The sequence below is a fragment of the Syngnathus leptorhynchus genome, chromosome 5 (genome assembly GCF_054491065.1).
Source record: "Syngnathus leptorhynchus isolate UIUO chromosome 5, UIUO_Slep, whole genome shotgun sequence".
Lineage (NCBI taxonomy): Eukaryota > Metazoa > Chordata > Actinopteri > Syngnathiformes > Syngnathidae > Syngnathus > Syngnathus leptorhynchus.
In genome coordinates, this window is record NC_141199.1 from 5573339 (window position 1) to 5592876 (window position 19538).

The 19538-nt window shown below is 40.4% G+C and overlaps 1 protein-coding gene across 20 annotated transcripts in view; it reads right to left on the reverse strand.

Moving 5' to 3' along the window:
- rims1b (regulating synaptic membrane exocytosis 1b) overlaps positions 1–19538 on the reverse strand; it is an 81847-nt gene that overhangs the window by 56849 nt on the left and 5460 nt on the right. For 19 of the 20 annotated variants that reach the window (XR_015066089.1, XM_085912412.1, XM_085912411.1 and 16 more), the window contains exon 2: positions 4429–4642. Coding sequence is in view for 19 of the 20 variants with exons in the window: in XM_085912412.1 (XP_085768538.1) it covers positions 4429–4642 (214 nt within the window). In the remaining variant the exon portion in view is untranslated. Of the gene's footprint in view, positions 1–4428; positions 4643–17489; positions 17627–19538 lie in introns of those variants that run through there. The other variant, XM_085912426.1, reaches the window with a different exon arrangement.

The window sequence follows — 19538 nt, forward strand, 5'->3', positions numbered from 1 at the left end:
TGTGTGGGAGTGGGGCCGGACCATCATTTATAGGCTACAACTAAATTAAGTTGTATAAATGTTTTTAATTAACAAAAAAAAGCCAACATATTATGTCAGCATTGCAGTTCTCTTTGCCGAGAAGAGACCGCAGATGGGAGGATCCCCCATCCAAGATGACCAGGCTGCAATGGATGCAGAGTGGGCAATATTGAACACACAATATAAAATAATCCAAAAAAAAAAGAAAAATAGATGTCCATAGTCAAAATAAAGAGCTGCAGGAAGATGCCATCAGGTGTCATGGCAGTGTCTGTGAGGTGGTAGTCGACCTCGGACATAATGCAACATAAAACCTCCTTTAAATGCTACAGTAGCCCACTAACCATCTGAATTATGTGTTTTTGTATGAATAAAATTAAAATTAACAATGTACTAATGAATGCGTTAAAATCTAAAGTTGCCAACCTGCTAACTCATTCATTGCATGCTTTTTGTAGTATCTGAGTAGCAGCAAAGTTGCAGATACCCGTGCACTCCTTAGGCACACATTGATGCTGTAGTTAAATGTTTGTTCAACTAACTACACTTTGGTCGTCTATCTCTGATTGTTTGGTTCATTTAGTGTACTATTTAAAGCAAGTTTTCGTTCTTTTCTGTATATAATGTGTACGGTTTGCAATTTTTTTTTTCAGCAAAGGTCAAATACATTTGTTTGTTATCAGTATTTTAATTAAAATGTTATTTATACTTCTCTTGATCTTCATGTGATTTTTCCAGCATCAACACACCTTTATTTCCCAATGTTTATAGTGTAGGGGCCAAAATGCTTGTTACAACCAATAGATTGTAATTTAATGTAGCCAATGGCTTCATGTAGCCAATGAAGCCATTGGCTACATTAAATTAGCCAATGGCTTCATTGGCTACATGACAAAATGACTGTTGTCATTCAGAGGGGCCAAAGATTGCGTCCAGTACACAGTGACGACATCAAGGCGTGACCTGGTATCTGTTGCATTGCTGTCACGTTACTACCCTCACCTGATAAGTATTAATGGTGTTTGAGTGTACATTTATGGACTCGTTTGAATAAAACTACTACAGTGTGTACGGTTGTGTTCATCTTGTGGACATTTTAATCAGACACTGGAGCCACGAGTATGAATTGAACGTTAGCTACAAGCCTGTTGACAGCACTTAACTCAGATCAACAAAGATCGTAGTAACCCATCGCATGGCTTCTTTCGGGGGCCTTCAAAATGGCGTTAATGTAGTGGTGAGTGTGAGAAATGTTTCTTATTTTCACTGACTTTCTGTGATGGACACCCACAGTCAGCACATAAATAGTGGAGCTAAGTGATATAGCGCTACTCTATTATCCCTGTGCGCCTCCCATTCGGCTGGTTGGATTTGGAATTCCCAGGCTGAAAAATGGTCCCAGCACACTACTGATAGAGGGTCTTAAAATCCATTACTATTACATCTATTACTACGCCAGTCTCTTACCTATTGGAGGTGCTGACATCACCGCAATGCCACCCTAGAATAATTTTTTTTTTTTTGCTGGGAACTCCCACCTGACCTGACACCAAATTCCATGATCTGGACCCATCACCACATACACAATGAAAGGGTTCATCAACAGCGCACTACATGTTGCTATGTGCATTGTGAAAGTGCCTTAAAGTTTTCTGAAAGCACCAGGAAACGCTTGATATTTATGTCTTTACTGAAGTCCCAATAATCATCACACACACATCTGGGTGTGGTGAAATTTGTTTGAACCCACAACCTTCAAGTCTCAGGGCGGACACTCTACCACTAGGCCACTGAGCTGGTTGAGTGTACTGTAATACAAAAAAACTATAATGAATCAATGTGTAGTAGAGAGAATTACAATTCTTGAGTATTGAACCATCAGTTTTACTGCAGCTTTTCATGACCACATCACAAAACACAAAGGAGGTTATGAATGTTGGGTGCCATATTTGAAGGCTTAGATCACATTCGCCATTCATGCACATTTTCAGAAATAGTCATCAGATAGTCATCGGTTATCGATTGATCGCAGTATCTCTACTAATTATGCATGTGTCATACACATGTGACATTTCTAGCTGGTTATCCGGTCACATGTTTAATAAATATGGCAGTGCACAGAGCATTTTTTAAATTGTTTAAAATGCACCACATTACAGAAATATTAACTTGTCACTGATGTATGGGAAAAAAATGTAGAGTATCCCTTTGGTGAAGTGGTATTATGCAGAGCTGAAAGGGGTTTTGTCACAAATGGCTTGACTTCATGTGACCGGGTTCAAATGAACCCTTAGATCGTTCAGAAGCTACAAAACTATATTGCTGAAAAGATATGTAGCGATAATTTTTGTTTCTCATATTTCAGATAGTGAGTTACACAAGTCAGCATGAATAAATCATTTCTCTCTGTTGACTGTCTTCTCCTTGCCACAATAACTGCAGTACTCTTTATGCACAGCAGCTGCCAATTTGCACCCACCTTGTAGATGTGTTTTTAAAAGTTGAATCAGCCACCGCAATTCATACCAGATGTGATAAATCACGCTGTCTATGCAAATTCATTTTATTTACTCCGCCCAGAATGTGCAAAAGAAACAGCACATCGATTTTGCCTGTTCAAAAAGCGTAATTTTGGGTTGTGCCTGGTTGATTGGATTCCACATCTTGGTGTGAGCAATCAAGTCGCATGTGCAAACCTTTAGTTAATCTGGAATCTATGTACGTATTATCCATACAAATTATTACATCTGTTTTTTGTTTTATTCAGGGACTGCATGTGAAACATACTTGTCTCATCAATTCACTGGCATGTAATTGTAATGGATTGTCTATTATGATAGTACTGTCAAAAACAAATTACCAAGCAAGCCTGCCTACTAAATGTATCTACTAATCTGACCCACCTTCCAGTTCAATCTACATTTGGTCACAGTGTGAGTCAAGGCTAGCTGGGTTGGTTGATTCCTGAGCAGATTGGACACCAGCAGGCACAGGGTAACAGTCGCATGGCCAACCCACTCTTGGGTTGGAGGAAAGCCCAGAGATTGAATGGAAGGAGTTGGTCTTAAAATAGCACTAACATTTACGCCGTAAGAAATTGTGTCCAACTAAATCATCAAGAGTGAAAAGATGCCTTGAATTTGTCTGGAATACTTTATTTGATTGCATACGTGACGTAAAGAAAGCTATGGAAACACAAATAACTCTGCGGTTTATTCCTGCTGAGCCATTTCATGATCCCATAATGGCCGTGAACAACGATGAGGCTATTAAGGTCCAGACCTCTGTAATTATTTTCTTTCCTATGTTTAAATTATGTGTAGATTACTGTGTACTTGAGGAGCAGGACTATTTTGACACTCAGGGGAAGAGAAAGTGGAAGTGGTAACTGTGACAGCTCCACGAATTAGCCTCGAGAAGCAGATTGGAAATACAGACTGGTATGTTTGTGCACCCCTGTATTGATATATATTTTCTCTAGTAACTGAGACATGAGCCATGCTGTGCGTGTGGGATTCATTATTATGCACCAGCCGTACATGAATTGTTAAAACGTGGTGACAATCTTGAGCTGCATTTTCTATGCATGAAAGTTTTGCACGTCACTTGCACAGAAGAAAACTATGCTAGAGCAGCCACTTAATGCTTTGATGTCCGTGAACTCACAGCTCACTTACACCACAGGCCATTCTGAATTGTATTAAGTGAGAGATGTTCTTTGCTCCCTGACCTTTAAGATGGTGCAACATCGATCTCATGGGGTATGATACAATTCAAGGATGGTGCATTTTAAAATGATTTGATTAGCTTGAATAAAGGACAATTTTCTGATTCGAATCAGTTTTCGTTACACCCCTAAGTTCAGGTACAGTCTTGCTAAAGTTGGAAAGACTGGTCAAAAGAAACGTTTGCCTTTTTAATTACATTGAATATATTTGAAAAAGCATCATCAAATCTAATCGAAGATGGGTTGGTATCCCAAAATTTTATCAATATATTTTTGGGGGAATGTGCAGCCATCACTCTCAAACAGTCCTGTTTGGATTAGACACATAGCTTGTGGGATCAGCCTTATATGCTCGCATGATGGAAAAATGCAAGACACAAATAAAAATACAGATGTGATACAATACCAGGTGAACATTTGCATTCAAGTGAGGTTCAGTGTTCAGTCTTTTTCTTTTTTAAAACATTTCACAACACTCCACCCTTAGTAAAAAGCAATCAGTCTAAGGGCCGACAGTTGAAGTGGTCCTGAGACATTCTTCCATCGCCCTTTAGTCTCCCAAAGTGTGACCAGGAAACAAAGAAGCAGATGATGAACTCACAGTTGTATAGTAGCAAAAGCAGAAATGATGAATATGAGTGGGAGTATGAAAGTGGAAAGAGAGATGTTGGTATCCTTACATTGTTAGAGCGCAGGGAGACTCGGCCCCCACAGCGGGCACAGAATTTGGTTTGGCAGTAGGAGCACAAGTGACCACAGCCATCTGCAAACTTGGTCTTACGGCAAATGCCGCAGGTGGGTGCATCATCCTTCAGCTGTGTCTGCTGACGCCGGGTCTCCGCCCCGATGCGACGCACCTCTTGTTTATAGCTCTCAAACTGCTGGTGCAGTGTTCTGTGAGAAAAGGAGAGGGACGTTTGTAAACTTGACAAAGTTCATGAATATCATGTCCAAGCATCCACATAAACAAAGGTGATACATGTGTTAGGAATAGCTGAAAGATTTACAGAAAACTGACATAGTTTAGAACCTCTGAGAGCTCACTCACCCAGGCCTGAGAATATTCAAAAACTCAGATATTGCATTGTTGATCCTTTTTGTTTCCGACAATTAAAACATGTTTACGTGAGAAGAAAATCGTCTCTCATTTTTCCTACACCTCTTTAATAGGAATGGAATAACCAGTGCAGTGATGCAAAGAGCCGATTTGTTGCCAGAAACTGCTTTCACACAGTCAGAGTCGTGAAAAAGCCGCTGCGTTCAGGATATGAATTTGAGAAATAAAAGCTATTGATTCTATTCAAAAAATTATCGTACATTTTTTAAATTTTATTGTTCAATAAATCCCTGGCCTTGATTCATTTGCCTAGAATTAACCTGCACTTCCGCCTCACAGTTAGGAGGGTGCGGATTCAATTCCACCTCCGGCCCTCCCTGTATGGAGTTTGCTGTTCTCCCCGTGCGCGCGTGAGTTTTCTCCAGGCACTCTGGTTTCCTCCCACATCTCAAAAACATGCTTGGTAGGCCGATTGAGCACTCCAAATTGCCCCTAGGTGTGAGTGTGAGTGCGGATGGTTGTTCGTCTCTGTGTGCCCTGCGATTGGCTGGCAACCGGTTGAGGGTGTCCCCCGATGACGGCTGGGATAGGCTCCAACACGCCTGCAACACCCATGGGGACAAAGCGGTACAGAAAATGGACGGATGGAATTTAGAAAGTTGCTCACCAATTGAAGTCATTGATTTGCAGAACTTCACTGCAAAGAAAAAATGAAATAAAATTTCCAGCCTTGTTTACTATAGCGTCATGCTTAACAGTTGAACAGGCTTAATTTTGCACTTCAACTTATTTTGAACAATTACTAAAGCTCAGGGAATTGTCAATTTGGTTTAGCAAGTACATACTAAAATCTGTTTTTTTTGGTGTTCTGTTTTTGATTAAACTCTCAGTAAATTGATTTTTCTGCCCTTTGTCAGACCTAACCAAAAGCTCTTTCTTTAAAATGATCTCTCACTGGAATTATTGAAAATGTATGTATCAAAAGTTTTGTGGTATAGTTACTTGGTATCAGTATTGGTGAGTATTGTATTGGTCTTGTATTGGTACTTGTATTGGTCTGAAAAAAAAGTTGTATTGAACATCCCTATTCTTGAGTAAATAAGTGCTTCTGTTTGCTGCCATGTCATTAAATCAGTGCAACAGTTATTCAAATGATCAGGATTGTTGTCCGACTTCAGTTGAGCTTGCTGATGAGCTGATCATTTAAATCAGGTATATTGAGGGAGACATATGAAACATCCAGGTTTCCGGCCTTTGAGGACCAGGAGTGGCCCACCCCTACACTAAGGGGAAGAAATAAATTTTTGTGACACCACCACCCCCCCACACACAACAATTTTTTTGGGGGGTGAAATTGATTTGCCCAGCTTTGCTTAAAAATTTTGTATTTTCACTCACGCTAGCAACCATGTCATTGATTGAGAAGCTCAAGAGTGGGGGGCAGTATTTTTTTTTGTGATATAGCCAATGTGTTCAGATCAGCTTTTCGCACACATTTTTGGAAATAGGCAGCTTTTGAAAATATTTCCTTGTTTGTGTATGTTCACCACATGGGTGGGCAGGCACGCCTGACACCTAACTATTTGCATACAAGCAATTAAAAGAAAATTGTCAACAATATGTCCCCTTAAAGGAAACTTATAGCCATCCTTTAGTGGTATACGTTAACAGTACACTGTTCTGTTTGGAGGATCTGGTTTGGATTTAGATAAGAATGATTTTATTTGACATTGGAATTTGGGCAACTATAATATTCATACGTAATTCTAATGGAAAAACAACATGGTAGCTACGTCACTAACATGACCTTTGACCGCACACAGCTATCAATCCTACCAATGGGAACCAAGGGCTCAGCCAAGGCCAAGCACCATGGGAACAGCTGTCAGAAACAGAGGGTTCACAGTCGGTTGTCATGGTAACACGGTGGCGTCAACTGCTCAGTGTCAGTTCACCAGCTGTTCCTGTTCTTAGAGTTATATTTTCCTCATTTTTAGACTGCTTACAGCAGATGAAGCTGCACTCACCAACTCTTTTATTACATTAATAAACCTACACATACATTTGTAAAAACATATGAGCTCCACAGCAAGCTTATGAAAATGTTTGATTTAAAATTTTAACATTGGACTTAACATTGTACATTGAAAAGAAAATGTCTCTGAAAACTCCCATTCAAAGTTATATAAAATGTGTATGTACCGTATTTTCCGAACTATAAGTCGCGTTTTCTTTCATAGTTGTGAATGGGGGGGCCGATTTATACTCAGGAGCAATTTATATGTGAAATTATTCACAAATTTTCAAAATTCAAAAATCCGCAATATAGTGAAACCGCAATAAACGAACCACAATGTAGCAAGGGATTCATGTAATTTGAACTGCAACTGACGTCAGCGGCGCGGCGCACATGCGGCGTTGTTTACATAAAGGACAAAGGATTCGATCATGGGATTTAATGACTTGGAGTTACAGAGATTGTTTGATAAAATTGTTGTTTATAATTATATGGGCCTGTGGAATAATTTGAACTGCAACTGACGTCAGCGGCGCGGCGCACACCCGGCATTGTTTACATAAAGGACGATCAATGGATTTAATGATTTGAAATGACACAGATGGTTTGATAAAAGTGTTATTTATGTTATAGTTAATTGGATAACTGTTAATGTTATGTCAGGCCCGTTTTCAGCTCTTCGTTTATGTTTATGTCACGTTAGCATACCATATTGTTTAGCCTGTTGCTCATTCTTGTCTGTTCTTGGTGTTGGATTTTATCAAATAAATTTCCCCCAAAATGCGACTTATACTCCGGTGCGACTTATATATGTTGTTTTTTTTTACTTTATTGTACATTTTATGGCTGATGCGACGTATATTCCGCAGTGACTTTTAGTCCGAAAAATACGGTATGTATGTATGTATGTATGTATGTATGTATGTATGTATGTATGTATGTATGTATTTTTGTGTGTGTGTGTGTGTGTGTGTGTATGCGCGTGTGTGTGTGTGTGTGTGTGTGTGTGTGTGTGTGTGTGTGTGTGTGTGTGTGTGTGTGTGTGTGTGTGTGTGTGTGTGTGTGTGTGTGTGTGTGTGTGTGCGTGCGACACAAGTTTTGTAAAGCATCCAGCATGAAAATACTATAGTAATAATAAAGGATTAAAATACTGTGTAATGTCCAATAGCACACATCCTAATTTTTCACTCAATTTCAAGACCTCTTGTGCTCTGCTAGTCACTTCAGTCTGACCAATTAGTAGTGTAGTTACTCACAGAAGCGCTTCCACATTGATTGATACATCTGTGGATAATTTAGATTTTTAATTCAAAGCCAAGCATAAACAAAAATCAAGATGGAAATTGTGGTACATAGACCAGTGGAAGAAAAAAACACAATGCATTTGGCGTCTCTATAAATAAAATTTGAGAAAAGGGGGAGATGATGGTAAGAGGAAAAATAAGAATGAGAGGAAGAAGAGACCGCAACACAATAGATCATACTCCCGTAATCCTGTGTTATTACTTGAAGCATCTTGCCATCATGTGCAAAGGGAACAGACAAAGTAAAGAAGGGAAAGTAAAGAGCAACAGATGTTTGCTTAACCAAATGCAAACTGAATTTTTGATTGCTTTCGGCCACGATGCTATGGTGAGTGGTGACTTTGAAAAATTTGCGTCTCTCTTCTGTTTGAAAGATTTAAAATGTTAACTTCAAAATACAAGCAGAATTAAAGCATGCAGATGGCCCGTCTGTTTCTATCTGGCAGTCAAGAGTTCTCAAACAATCTGTTCTATCTTTCATGTCTTGATGAGGCTTGATTCTCAAAGAACCCAACTACAAGTAATAATCAACTCATAAACCTGTAAGACTGACCAGAGAGATCAAATGTGTGTGCCGCGAGTGGAACACTTAATGTGTGTCCCAAAACCAGCCGCTATTGTATCGTGGGTGCGGATCCATGTTGAGAGTGTTGACTGTCACAACAACGAATCCATGATTTGGCCGGAATAGTTCCAAATCGGCTCCCTTTATGACATCTGCTATATTCAATGTGGGTCTCATTAAGCGGGCGAGTCTGCAAACAAAAAGAAGATGGCCAAAAGAAACAGATCTCATGATATTCAAGGACAGTAAATCTGGTAGCGTTCAAATCCCACGCGATTTCATGATATGAGATCTCGTCCCATCCTTAACATGAACCATAGCTACAATAGGTGTTGATTAATAATTGGTGTTGATGAATGATTTAGCTCATGTTTGCTCACTGCTGTATTCTAGTGGATGATGTCAGCCAGAGTAAATTAAGACGATAGCCCTTTGTTAAAACTTGTGTATTTTAATTGGAGGTCCAACCATTGCAGGACAAAACAAATCTAAAATGAAACTGTAAGTCATTTTGAATGAATGCAAGAGCACTCATCTAGTAAAATAAGTGTAGTCAAATTACTAAATTTGACATACTGACCTATTACATTACAAATAGCAATGTTTTGATCAGAATGTTGTGCTACCGATACCAATAGTCCATGAGTGTGATTGTCCGATATTGATTAGATACTGATCACATGTGGTTTCGGTGTAAAATTTTCAATTTTAGAGCTACGACAATTTTTTTTTTTTTTATTCATCTGTGAGATTTTTATCAGATTTTAAAATATTTTTTTTATATTTCTACTCCTTTATTTTTTACAAACAGAATAGAATGCAGAAAACGCACATACAAATTAAATTCAATTACTGTGTTGGTCGATAACATGTTAAACATTTTAGGGAAATGTTGCTTGTTATTTCCCCCTAGTCAAAGCACCTGTTTGCAAATATAATATGGATTAAACACAAATAAAATCACCAGTCAGGTTTACATAAAGCCTTGTATTCCAGTTCAAATGAAACCAAATTACCAAATCTTAATGCTGATCACAAGGCAAATCAGAATGGAATTTCAATTGGGCTCAAAGGGGGAGCATGTTCCTGTTCCTCCAAATTGTTTTGTTAAACTAGCACAGTGGTTCTTAACCTGGGTTCGCTCGAACCCTAGTCGGTCTCAGGGGTTCGGCAGAGCCTCCACTGCAGAGGTCCGAACTCACCTGATTTATTGTGTAAATTTGTGATACCGTATATCTGAATTGGTCTCGCAAAGGCACACTGATTTGTAGGTATGTAATGTGTTGAGTTTATTTTGCTCATTTTGTGCACCAGTAAAAAACATCTGTCTTGAATTTGAATTTCTTTTTTCATTTTTCGCAAAACAGCGGTTCGGTGAATGCGCATATGAAACTGGTGGGGTTCAGTACCTCCAACAAGGTGAAGAACCACTGAACTAGCACCATGGCTGAAATAAGTGTGTTGACTGATAACTAGTTGACTCCTTACTGCCCTGTAGTGGAGGATCACTAACGATGACCACCACAAGAAAAATCATATAATTATAATTACAATAGAGCTTGAGATCAATCCATTACTAAAGACTGGCTGGAGTAGAGGTTTACTTGCGGTAAGTGGTGGAAACATACATTTGTGTAAATCATGGAGATGTTGAATAAAGCATTTGCTCATGATTAGCAGCGAAGGAAGCAAGAGGCCTACCACTACAGCGTATGGGTCACCCAATGGGCCAAATTTGAAATGCTTGCACAATTAATTGCAGTTATTTTTACAGCGTGTTCATTTGTACTGTAATTGATTAATCTAATTAACATGTTAAAGTGACAGCCCTAATGTTGCTCCTGTACTTGTATGTATTGTGCTCAATGACAATAAAATTGAATCGAATCTAATCTAATGTAAAATACAAAAGCGCTGATCTCACACAGCCAGCTGGAGTAATCACGAGCACAGTATAATCCCCTCTCTCTATTTCAGAAACCTCAGATCGCTCTGTTGAAAGAACACACACAAAGGCAAACATGTACACATGCGTATAGTCACGCACGCACGCACACACACACACCACTTCCACTTGATTTTCTTCCTCTCTTCACTTCATAACCTGCTGCTATAGCAATAACTTCACACAGATTAAAAAAAAAAACAGAAATATCTTACTAACTATGAGAACGAGTTAAACTACACTGTACACAAAATAGATAAAGAGATATGACTCTTCCATTTGGTCCTCAGTTCAAATAAACATACAATTTGGAATTGGCCTAAATTATACACAGTAAGTAAAAGTAAATACCATGTCACTAGGTGAAGGCCCTGTTTTCATTGTTAGAGTCATTGGTAGTATTTTGTAAACTAAGATGGGTAAAAGTACTCTGGTTCAATATAGTTGCATACAGTACAATAATAATATTTTTCCTTTTCAAATGAAACAATAAAAAACTAAAGAATCAATTTGTCAGTATATTTTCTAAAGCTATGGAAAAAGTATTGCGCATATAATAGGAATACTTTGAAAATATGAAATGTCTAAAACAGAAACAGAGATTTTACTGTAATACGGGGTTGTAATAACTCTCTATCAATATGTATCGCAATTGATTACACATGTGGTGGATATATACCTAAAAGGACTTTGATCAATTGTTCCATAGAAGACAAAAAATCCGATATGGCTAATAAGATTTTTTGCCACAATTAAAGGTCCGCAAGAAAGCACATTTTAAACGTAGATAAATGGCCAAGTGTTAGTGTGACGACTGCAGACATGAAGAGGCAGAAGGTGAACCAACAAAGAAGTGTGTGCCCTACCCTACGCAAGTCAAACTAAAGTGTTTCGTCAAATATATGATCAGTTGACTCAGTAAAACTCCTGCAATAACATTATATTGGGCATACAAATCCAATCAAAACACCTCCAGATGGATACAATCGTGGTATAGAAGTAAAGGAGTTCCCTGTCTTTAACGTGCTAACTATGACCCTCTGCATCACACTCAAGTCACAACCATGCAAGTAAGACTTGAATGGACTATGGCAATAACCTTGCCAAAAAGATCAAATACAGTAATCCCTCCTACTTCGCGGGGGTTACGTTCCAGACCCACCCGCGAAATGGGAATTTCCGCGAAATAGAAACTAGATTTTTTTGAGCTATTCTTGGAAGATATTCTATTTTTATCGCTGACATCAACCAGCTCGCTGCTAGGGGACTTTCATATCAATGGACTGTGCGCTCCGCATTCATGCCTTAGCGACGAGACTAACAGTGTATTGCTATGTCCAGATGAAGGCCACCGCCGGTGGAGAGTGTTATATCTTTACTATTTTCCAGGTTCTGATGTAGCAAGCATGGTTCGGACAACGACGTGATGGATACTGCTTTATTCCTTTCATCACAGTCAGTTCACTGGCCGTACATCACAACACTGAACGTCCCCGAAGCTCCCCCTCCCACATCCGGGGTTTTCCCACTACGGAACATGAGTTAGTCCAAAATATACAACATCTAAATATACAACAGAGAGAACGCCCTGAAGTCACATGTGACGATAAAGTATACTGTACTGACTCTTTAATTTATTCATTTCAAAACAAGAAAACGACTTTTAAACATAAGCTATCATTATTAAAGGAAAATGAAGAAACTCAAGTGGCCGCGAAACCTCGTGAAATGATGAAATTTCTGCGATAAAATCATTAATTTATTTTTGAAAACCCGCGATACAGCGAAGCCGCGATAGTTGAAGCCGCGAAGTAGGAGGGATGACTGTACTCCTAAATAGGTTTCTCAACTGTAATACATACACTGCGACAGGGCATATGTTTGCTAGTTTGTATTGCATGAACATTTAATGAATGTTAACGTTATCAACAATTCTGCTTTGGGGTAGCGTCTTCTGCAAATAAGCATTTATTCATTTATTTATTTATGTATTTATTTACTCAACATTAAAATTGACAAAAAATTGGCTACATTAGTTGAAAATGAATTTCACGAGATTTTTTCAATTATATTTTTCATAATTTATTTATTCAATTTGATATCAAGTGTTTTATTTGCTATTTAATCAGTTAATTTGCTTTTTATTTTAAATTGGTTAAAAAATCAAGTATCGATTAGCCTGTTGTTGCTGGTTCATGTCTGTTTTTGGTGTTGGATTTTGACAAAAAAATTTGCCCCAAAAGAGCGACTTATATATGTTTTTTTCACTTTATTGTGCATTTTATGGCTGGTGCGACTTATACTCCGGAGCGACTTATAGTCCGAAAATTACGGTAAGTTAAATAAGACAAATAAAAGCATACAATATCTTGGCGATACCTAATACTCCATTGCAGGGCTGCTCCGATTCATTGACCACCAAACAGTGATTGCTGATCAAAGCCTTAATGGCCAATCAATCCCTTTCCGGAGGTCATAATACTCAATTTGGATTTTTTGGGGAGCAATCATATTATTTTTTTGTGTAAGCGTTCACATTATTATTCTGCTGCGTCACTTGCATCGTAGTACATTTGTGAAAGCAAATATGGTCTAACGAGCAGGCTCCTTGGGCTTATCTTTTTATTATCTCAGAGGAGCAATTCGGGAAGAGGTGGGAATACAGTATTTAGGGGAAATGAGGTGAGGCTTTTCGATCGCATTTCATGGTTACGTCACTAAAGAGGACGTCACCCCATTGCCACCCAAGAAAAAGCACATGATGAGGTCCAAGTCAGATATAAATTAAAGTCAATAATAAGATCATTACTGTTATTCAAAACAACTTTGCAGATTCACAGACAGCCAAAATAGTCAACAGTCACGCTCCCTCCCAAGCAGTCTGTCTGGCCACCCGCGATTGCTCCGACCTGGGTGTTCAGACTGCGGTCACATTGCAATAAATCTGATATGTATCTAATCTAGAACCACATATGAAAGTGGCCATGGTCAGATAAAAAAAAAAAAAAGGAATCGAGCCATTGAGACTGTCTTAAAAAATCCGATACAGGTCGCATATGGACAAAATAGGGCTTTGGCTGCCTACTGCGCCTACGAGCTTTGAGCTTGTAGGCAGTGTTCTTTTTTTTCTTTTCAATGACAGATTGACGAATCTTTCTTCAGAAATTGACGCTGCAAAATTGGGAGAATGACAATAGTAAGTGGTGCTGTCTACTCCCTGGGCTGTGTGAATTTAGCTTGCTCTGTGGCCTGCCTGGCGTACAATGGACTTTTTCTCACACATGGCATCTTATTAAAGTCACCTAGTGAAAATATTAAAGTCACCAAATGAAAAAAAAAAGATTTTCATCCATAGACAATCAATTTGGCTATTCACTCAATGATTGGTAGTAACGTCGCCCGTTCCAACATGATGCCATTTATTAAAGGCAGAGAGGGGGATTTTTTTTGGCAAATACAAGACCAGACACAAAAAAAGGGAAACCAGATATTGACCAAACTTTACATTAGTGCTCACTTTCCCCAGCAAGACTTCAATGTGGGACCTCCACAGGTACACTTTAATCAATGTGTCCTACACTTCACATTTGCTCTCTGTGTTTTCTTAATTGAAAGATAAATGTGTGTTCCTTATGTTTGTGAGCATGGATGGCTAGCTTTTGTTTTTACAGAGCTTACGGAAGTAATGCATTGTGGGCCAGTCTGTCCTTCATCAATGTATTTTTTCTGATGTGGTCACATCACATAAGGTTACGCAGCCAATCAAGTCCCTATATAGTGAATACAGGCCGCATAATACGAAACACAGAAGTGGCGTGATGAACAAAATTACATTTTAAGCAGAACGTGATATTACTAATTATCAGTTTTTTTCCATCAATGGTATTTGGTAGGCCAGACATAATTGCTGGTGGGCCCATTGTGGCCCACGGGCTTTGGAATACGTACTTTTATCACACTTAGTGGGAATATTTACTATGAATGTACAATAAAAATGAAAACATATAATTAGTTTAAGATAACTGTGTATGTCGACTGAATGTTGTAGATGATCTGATCACATTAATAATCATTTTTCAGAGAGAAAGAGTGAGCAGAGCAATTTAATGCCTCCAGATGTCACTGGCATTAAATTTCAATGGGTGGATCGACTAGACTATCTTTCTTTCACTCCTCCCAGCTCATTCCGTGAATGGTCCGGGGTAGCGATGGGTAACACTATAAGTAGCCAAATATGCTATGCTTCCTCTCACTCCTTTTCAAATGTCTTTTTTTACTTTTTCTCTCTGAGTTTATTTTGCTTCCTCAATTTCATTTTGGTTTTATGCAAGGAGTTTACGTGTGAGAACAAACAGGAAGCCAGACATTATTTGTACATTTGAATATTCAGATAAATAAAATTGCCAATCAATCAAAAAATAAATCAAGATGCTAGTGTTGTTGCTATTTTATAGCACGAGTAGGCCATCATAGAAGAAGTGATTTTGAATTCAAAGATTATTCCAAATTCATTGACCTATCTGAAACTTTTAAAAACAATTGGAATGGAAAGCACATTATGCAGTACTTTAACATTTCAATTATTACAAGTTCCATTTGTTAGGTTGGAAAAGCAGTGCAATGACTAGGGGAGGAGGGTAGACGCAAAGGCGAGCCAAATCGACTTTACTGTCAAAGAAAGAAAGAAAGACACAAACATTTTACAGTGACATCAATTTGATATCACTTAAGCCTGGGCTATACAAGTGAAAGGTGTATCACAATATAAGTACTGTATTTCGTATTATTGACATTTATTCACCTCTCCGTGAGTTGTCACCTTATCGTGGTGGAGGGGTTTGCGTGCCCCTATGATCCTAGGAGCCATGTTGTCTGGGGCTTCATGCCCCTGGTAGGGTCACCCATGGCAAGAGGGTCCTAGGTGAGGGGCCAGACAAAGCACGGGTCACCAAAGCCCCTTATGATGAGAAACAAAAATGGACTCAGTTTTCCCTCGCCCGGACGCGGGTCACCGGGGCCCCTCTCTGAAGCCAGGGCTGGAGGTGGGGCTCGAAGGCGAGCGCCTGGTGGCCAGGCCTTCGCCCATGGGGTCCGGCCGGGCATAGCCCGAAAAGAAAATGTGGGTCCCCCTTCCCATGGGCTCACCACCTGTAGGAGGGGCCAAAGGGGTCGGGTGCAAAGTGAGCTGGGCGGCGGCCAAAGGCGGGGACCTTGGCGGTCCGATCCCCGGCTGCAGAGGCTGGCTCTAGGGACATGGAATGTCACCTCTCTGGCTGGAAAGGAGCCCGAGCTGGTCTGTGAGGCAGAAAAGTTCCGACTAGACATAGTCGGACTTGCCTCCACACATAGTTTGGGCTCTGGTACAAGCCCTCTCGAGAGGGGCTGGACTCTCTTCCACTCTGGAGCAGGTGTTGGCATTCTTATTGCCCCCCGGCTGGGCGCCTGCACATTGGGGTTCACCCCGGTGAGCGAGAGGGTAGCCTCCCTCCGCCTTTGGGTGGGGGGACAGGTCCTGACTGTTGTTTGTGTCTATGCACCGAACGGCAGCTCAGAGTACCCACCCTTTTTAAAGTTCCTGGAGGAAGTGCTGGAGAGTGCTCCTTCTGGGGACTCCATCATTCTACTGGGTGACTTTAATGCTCACTTGGGCAATGACAGTGAGACCTGGAAGGGCGTGATCGGGAGGAACGGCCCCCCCGACCTGAACCCTTGCGGTGTTCTATTGTTGGACTTCTGTGCTCGACACGGATTTTCTATAATGAACACCATGTCATAAGGGTGTCCATGTGTGCACTTGGCACCAGGGTTAGGGTACCGGATGGCCAAGCGGAACGCGGCTTCGGCGATTGCTGAGGCAAAAACCCGGGCGTGGGAGGAGTTTGGCGAGGCCATGGAGAATGACTTCCGGACGGCTTCGAGGAAATTCTGGTCCACCATCCGGCATCTCAGGAGGGGGAAGCAGTGCATGGTCAACACTGTTTACAGTGGAGATGGTGTGCTGCTGACCTCGACTCGGAACGTCATGAGTCGGTAGGGGGAATACTTCGAAGACCTCAACTCCACCGACACGCCTACATGTTGTGGGGCTGTCATGGCTGACACGCCTCTACAGCATTGAGTGGACATCGGGGAGGGTGCCTCTGGATTGGTAGACTGGGGTGGTGGTTCCCCTCTTTAAGAAGGGGGACCGGAGGGTGTGTTCCAATTACAGGGGAATCACACTCCTCAGCCTCCCTGGTAAGGTCTATTCAGGGGTGCTGGAGAGGAGGATCCGTCGGGAGGTCGAGCCTCGGATTCAGGAGGAGCAGTGTGGCTTTCGTCCTGGCCGTGGAACAGTGGACCAGCTCTTCACCCTCGGCAGGATCCTCGAGGGTGCATGGGAGTTCGGCCAATCAGTCCACATGTGTTTTGTGGACTTGGAAAAGGCGTTCGACCGTGTCTTTCGGGAGGTTCTGTGGAGGGTGCTTCGGGAGTACCCATATAATGATATATAAAGTATATTTCAAATAACTATCATATTACAACAATATTATCAAAACATCTGTGTCACTCCAAATCATTAAATCAATTGATCAAATTCCTCGTTCTTTATGTCAACAACGCCGCGCGTGCGCTGCAGAGATCTAGTATATAACTATGTTGTAGCGTTAACAAAGTACCAGGAATATTACCACAATATTATCAAACCATCTGTGTCACTCCAAATCATTAAATCCATCGATCAAATTCCTCGTCCTCGTTATTCCACAGATCTAGTATATAACTCTATTGTAGCATTAACAAAGTACAAGCAAAGACGTGGGTTTGGTAAACGGCTCTTTATTTAACAAAACAAGAGTTCAACGAGCCTTACCTACTGAACTTCCAGCCACGGAGGTGGAAGAGAGCTCCGTAGAGTATGACCGGGCGTGCGTAAAAGCCATGTCCGAGCCCCATCCACCGTCCCCGGACAGCCACCCGGCCGAGCGCCGGCCCCCGACTTCCATCCACGGAGGTGAAAGAGAGCTCCCATCGAGAAGGACCGGGCGTGCGTAAAAGCCATGATAGTTTTTCAAACCTTCTGTGTCACTCCAAATCATTAAATTCTTCAAACTTTTCGTCCTCCGTGTCACTTACAAACAAAGCCGCTCATGATGCCGGTAGTACGTGGGGCCCTTCGTCATCTTCGTCATCCCATGATCGAATCCTTTGTCCTTTATGTAAACAACCGCCGCGCGGCACGGGTGACGTCACTTGCAGTTCAAATGACAGTAATCCCTTGCTACATCTCGGTTCGTTTATCGCGGTTTCACTACATCGCGGATTTTTGAATTTTGAAAATTTGTGAAAAAAATCACATATAAGTCACTCCTGAGTATAAGTCGCCCCCCCCCTGACAAAAAACGTGACTTATAGTCCGAAAATTACGGTACACACTGCATTTACAGGTACATTGTACAAAACAGGTTAACATAAAAAAAAAAAGATTGAGTGCAACATGCATACAGTGAACTCAATATTTAAATATTTCACAACACATTTCCAAGTGTGCTATTTTTACAACTTGATTCATAATTCAGTATTAACATTTTTCTCCGAGACTTTGACATACTTGGATCTGCTTGAGAAATTGTTTTACTTCATTTTAAAAGTTTGTGACATAAATGGGTGATCGGGGTGATCACACTTTTTACACTTATATATTTCTAGAAATCAATGTATCCATCCATCCATTACCTGAACTCACGAGAGTCACGGGCAAGCTGGAGCCTATCCAAGCAATCTTAGGGAAGTAGGCGGAGGACACCGTGAACTGGTTGCCAGCCAATTGCAGGGCACACATAAATGGACAACCATTCGCATTCATACGCACACTTCCATAAGTGTGCGTACAATTTGGAGTGCTCAATCAGCCTACCAGACATGTTTATAGAATGTGGTGGTAAACTGGAGCACCCAGAAGAAATCCACGCATGCACAGGGAGACTTCACGCAGGAAGGCTGGAGCCAGAATCTAACCCCGCAACCTCTGAACTGTGAGGCGGACGTGCGAAGCAGTACCTCCTCCGTGCCCCCACTGTGCTGCCTAGAATCAATATAGGATTTTTTTTTTTTAAATGATTGCTGTTTTTTTCCATATGACCGTGAGCATTGAAGTCAACAAAGAAAATGTTACCAGTAACTTTAAAAAAATCTGTGAATATGCCAAAAAACAAACGTTAGCATAAAATATTATAAATCATCAAGAACTGCTGACACGTCGGCCATGGCTCCCTGCCTTAAACGCTTGTTTTACCTTCCATAGACTGAAAATTAAAGATTTAATTGAATTACTAAAAATAAAGCATTGTTTATGGGGATGGATAATAGATGTTGGGCAAGTTACTTCTAAAATGTGATCAATTACGTATGCAGTCTGACATGGAGAATTATTTTCCACATTAATCCTATATTACATTTACACTGAAAACTCTCAGGTGGAGGTGAATGGACGCTTGCAATGTTAGGTTGACAGCACATTTACGAGAAAACAGCCTGAAATAGAATGTATGTATGGTATTAGTTAATCTAATTGGAAATATCTCACGTACTGAGTATAATATTATACATGGGCAAAAAAAGTGTCTGGTATACCTCAGAACTATTGGAAAAATTCCAGATGCACAGTTTTCAAGGCCAGACCACAGCAAGCTTCTATCCCTAAAATAACTTGCCATGTCAGGAGTTTAAGTCAATACAGATAAAGTCTTGTATCAGTATACATTTATCACCACCAGCTGTTCAAGTCTCAGGTAATGCTGATGGGACATTATTGAGTGGATGGAAGGGAGCTACAAATTATACTGCAAACAGCCTGGCAGGAGATCATGTGTATCAGTAGTATATATAATAAATGAAAACAACAAACAAAACAAAAATTAAC